This window comes from Octopus bimaculoides, chromosome 8 (assembly GCF_046866305.1).
Source record: "Octopus bimaculoides isolate indiv1 chromosome 8, ASM4686630v1, whole genome shotgun sequence".
In the NCBI taxonomy this organism is placed as follows: Eukaryota; Metazoa; Mollusca; class Cephalopoda; order Octopoda; family Octopodidae; genus Octopus; species Octopus bimaculoides.
Genome location: NC_142935.1, coordinates 40,657,222 through 40,662,221, shown reverse-complemented (window position 1 = coordinate 40,662,221; position 5,000 = coordinate 40,657,222). Strand labels below are relative to the sequence as shown.

The following is a 5,000-nucleotide window of genomic DNA, read 5'->3' as shown; positions in this document are numbered from 1 at the left end:
AAGAAATAAAACCGTGTGGAGATTTTTTAAATACAGCGAACGTTGACCAGCCATTGTCAGAAGACCAGATTTAATCTTAGAAAATCCTTACCAAAAGTAGCTGTAGACATTTGATACAGACAACGTCAGGAAGAGACAAACAAACAAATACACAGCTAAAGAAAATGAGAATGCAATAAAAGCTACAGTTTAAAAGTTATGAAAGGAGAAAGGAGAATATCATACAAGTTATATTTGCTGTTGTTTGTGTTGCTGTGCTGCACTTGTCAGCCTTGATCGAGCAAAAGTTATAATCATTCCTTCCCTATTTCGAACATAGTGTCTCAAAATGAATAACATCAAACACCTTATCCTATAATTCTATCATTTTTAAAGGCAGCAGAAAGGAATTTCAATGAGACTTAGCTGTTATTTATTTCAGATCAGCCTCATCGACTGTGCTATCAATATTGATTATAATAAATCAGTGGTTCTCAACCGGGATCCAGATGGTCTCTGATCCATATAAATCTTTTTGGTGGGGTCCACGCAACAAATGAGTAAAATGGGGATCCACAATACTATTTCAAGGGCCCTGGAAAAGTCTTGCTTTAGATGTATGTATTGGTATGTATTGCAAGAAACAACTGGGTTTCTTTCTCTGATATTTTACATAGTCCAAACTACACAAGTTAATATGTGATATGTGATAAACGAAATAGGAATTTTGATAGAAGTTTCTATAAAATTAGTTTTAGACAACGAATGCCTATGTGGGGCGGTCCACTAGAATAAAGCAGTAATCAAAGGAGTCCGTTGATAAAAAATGGTTAAGAACCAATGTTTAGAAATAATATTATCCAAACATGGATTATCTTTTACTACAATATCAAATTTATAATTACCATTTTTAATTCGTTTCAGCTTATCTGTTTAAGGCTTAAATTTAAATTTGGTTTGAAAAGGTCATTATTTATTTATTTGTATCCCGCCAAGGTCGACTTTGCCTTTCATCTTTCGGGGTCGATAAATTAAATACCAGTTGCATACTGGAGTCGATCTAATCGACTGGACCCCTCCCCCAAAATTTCGGGCCTTGTACCTAGAGTAGAAAAGATTATTTATTTATTCGTAGCGAATAGAGAGTCACGTGGATTACTGGAAGAAGAAAACTCTTATACATATAAATAATGAGATCGCGTAGAAACTCTCACATTGTTTCGCTGTTAACTGGTTTTTACCGATGCAGAATATCACTAAAGCAATCCAATGAGATAATCTATATGCTAAAAGTAACAAACCTCTTTAATCGAACTCTACTGGCTCAAATAATGAATACATTAGAAAATGCAGTCCATGTTATATATAACAATGGGATATTCACGACTTAACCTGGGACAAAATAACATCATCACTAGGGCTACAATTTTTCTTTCTTTTGTTTTTATTTTTAATTTTGTTTTTCGTTATCGCTTACTCAGTTAAGAAAGACCACTACTCGTATCCATTTTATAGCCTCCGTTGTTGGTAAGAAGAATGGGACCAAGAGCATAGTTTGAAAACTTGAAATACAGCCAAAGACCAAAGAGTGGTGTTACACAGGGCGGCATTTTCTGTCGCATCTAAGATTTTATGCTGTGTCCTTTTTAATGAATTCTTTAATTTCATGTTTTGTTTTTGTTTTTCCTGCTCTTTAGGTAACCAGAACTGTCAACACAACGAAGTCTCTTGCGGTGATAGCCACTGCATATTAAAGGATTGGTTGTGTGACGGTGAACCGGATTGTCACAACGAAATGGATGAAAAGTCTTGTAACGACAGTGGTGAGTCGCCGTATTTTCGCCATATTTATTATTGAATGTATATTGTTCCACCTCCAATTATTAAATAATTTACTGAATTTTTCTTTCTTTTTTTTTTAATTCACTACATCAAGTTTTTAGTACTCATTCAACTATTGTATTTCATACTGATGGTGTCCCTAAGTTATTCACCTCACTCATCATAATATAGATACATACATATCTATACATTCATATAATATATATATATATATATATATATATATATATATATATATGTAAAAGTATGTGATACTTATTCGGTAGCCATGATAAAATCCCGATTTTCGGATGCCGAGATGGGAACCCACGCAGGCATCTCTTCAGTTGTCCGGCCGGATAACTGAAGAGATGGTGGCGTGGGTTCCCACCTCGGCATCCGAAACTCGGAGTTTTATCATGGCTACCGAATAAGTATCACATATTTTTACAGATAAATTCCTCTATTTACATAATATCGAGGTCTCTTTCTTTCTTTTGTTGTCCTTTCTATCAATATATATATATATATATCTTTTACTTATATCTTTTGCTTGTTTCGGTCACTAGACTAGCAATGCTTGACCGGCACCTCAAAGAACTTCAGTTCTTATTTTCTTTTAAGCATGGTCCTTATTCGGTCTCTTTTGCCGAAACGCTAATCTACGGGAACATAGACACACCTAAACACACATACAAACACACACACACATACACACACACATACACACACACACATACACACACACATTCTCACACACACACACACATATTACTGTCTACGAAATTCACTCACAAGGCTTTAATCGACCCAAGGCTACAGTAGAAGACACTTGTCCAAGGTGCCGCGCAATGGAACTGAACCCGCAACCAAGTGGTTGGGAAGCAAGCTTTTTATCACATAACCACGCCTGCACCTATAAGCCACACTAACGCGCGCGCACACGCACACATACATACATATATGTCTATGTATGTATGTATATATCTCATTATTCAGATTTATTTCAAAATTTCTTGTCAACAAAGATTCGGTTTCTAACCTAAAGACCCTTCATTGGAATTTCAGCATCAACGGGGTATTTTTGCATGTATGTATGTATGTATGTATACGTGCAGATGTATATGTGTATATATGTATGTATACGTGCAGATATATGTATGTATGTATGTATGTATGTATGTATAACCATGGATGTATCGATTCTATTTGTTCTTGCTGCATTTGTTACTATTGAAGTTCTAGCGTTTGTTGTCGCTTTCAGTGTTTTATTTGGGTTAAGGGGATTACAATAATAATAATGGAACACCCCTCACAGGTGACGAGTAGTATGTGTTAGTCGTTACAGATACTGTGACGTCAAGAAGTCGAAGTAGTCAATCATAGACAGTCGTGTCTTACTTGTCTAACTATACTGCTATACCGGATTGGACGTTATAACTGTCGGCCGTTGGATGACAAGAGGCTATTTTACCGATCTCTTCAGCCTCTTCCTTGTCTTTTACTTCCTCTTCTTTTTCCTTGTATACCAGCAACGGTGATCTAACCATTGCTACTGGTGTTGCTAATGTTGCTCCTATTAGTGTAGTTGCTATTACTAAATATCCAATAGCTGTTGATGTCATCGTTGTTGTGATTGTTGCTGTTGTTATTGTTGTGATTGTCGCTGTTGTTATTGTTGTTGTTGTTGTTATTTATTATGTTTCGTTGTTACTATTCTCAACGTCATTCGATACAATAACTATCATTGTTGCTTATCTCCTTGATGTCTTTGCTGTTAATGTTGTTATTGTTTACGTATATTTATTCTATTATTGTCGTTGCAGCATTAATTTAGTAACAAATATTGATAGTAAAATATAAATAAGTAGAATAACAAAAATATATAATTGAAAATTCTAATAAATAAGGAGGCTGAAAACACGTTTTTCTTTTCCCCCTTGCACAACGAAAGTATAGAATGATATTATTTGCATTCTTACATAATTCTTTATCTCAACTAATAGCTTCCTAGTACTTAAATGAATAAATTTAAATACTTCAACAATGTAACCATTATATATACACTCGTCCAGTCATATATTTGTAATCGTTAGCTATTGTCTGTGTATTCTGTTAACAATTTTATATTTCTGTGGTTTGTCATATTCTATTTTTAACAATGTAGTATTGGTTAGGAAGTGTAGACGCATGGCTCAGTGGTTAGAGCGTCGAGCTTACGATAGTGAGGTTGTGAGTTCGAATCCCGGACCGGGCTGCGTGTTGTGTTCTTGAGCAAGACATTTTATTTCACGTTGCTCCAGTTCACTCAGCAGTAGAATTGAGTTGCGACGTCACAGGTGCCAGGCTGTATTGGCCCTTGCCTTTCCCTTGGATAACACTGGTGGCGTGGAGAGGGGAGTCTGGTATGCATGGGCGACTGCTGGTCTTCCATACCTGGAGGGTAACTTTCTATGTGCAATCCCACGGTCATTCATGACCGAAGGGGGTCTCAGCATTGGTTAGAATTAGTTTAGCAGAGTTGTTACAGTGGTGAACAAAATGTTATTATGTGTTAGTCACTAACAACTATATGTATTCTGAGTTCAATTCTCACTAAAGTAAACTTTGGTTTTCACCCTTCAGGCCTCGATAAAATAAACTTCCAGTCAAGTAAAAGAAAAAGTGAAGGAGGGGAACGAGCACCAGGCGAATTATGGCGGTCGATGTAATTGATTTCCTTCTACCATCGAAATTATTGGTCTTATGCCAATATTCAAAACATCGCCGTCGTCGTCGTCATCATCATTATTATATTTATTTTTTATTATGGTGAGCTGACAGAATCGTTAGCACGCCGGGCAAAATGCTTAATAACAGTTCTTCGTCTTTACGGTTCTGAGTTCAAATTCCGCTGAGGTTGACTTTGCCTTTCATCCTTTCGGCGTCGATAAATTAAGTACCAGTTACGTAATGGGGTCGATCTATTCGAGTGGCCCCTTCCCCCAAAATTTCTGGCCTTGTGCCTAGAGTAGAAAAAGAATTTTCCTCCTACTTTATAAGACAGAAACGTTAGCACGCCGGGCAAAATGCTTAGCGACATTTCTTCGTCTTGACCGTTCTGAGTTCAAATTCCGCCGAGGTCGACTTTGCCTTTCATTCTATCAGGGTCGATAAATTAAGTATCAGTTGAACACTGGAGTAGATGTAATCGACTTACC

The 5,000-nt window shown here is 36.5% G+C and overlaps 1 protein-coding gene across 4 annotated transcripts in view; it reads left to right on the top strand.

The window, feature by feature from the left end:
• Window positions 1–5,000, top strand: part of LOC106884437 (uncharacterized) — a 304,622-nt gene that overhangs the window by 261,482 nt on the left and 38,140 nt on the right. For all 4 annotated transcript variants that reach the window (XM_052970052.2, XM_052970050.2, XM_052970051.2 and 1 more), the window contains exon 4: window positions 1,677–1,802. In XM_052970052.2, coding sequence (XP_052826012.1) covers window positions 1,677–1,802 — 126 coding nt within the window. The remainder of the gene's footprint in view (window positions 1–1,676; window positions 1,803–5,000) is intronic.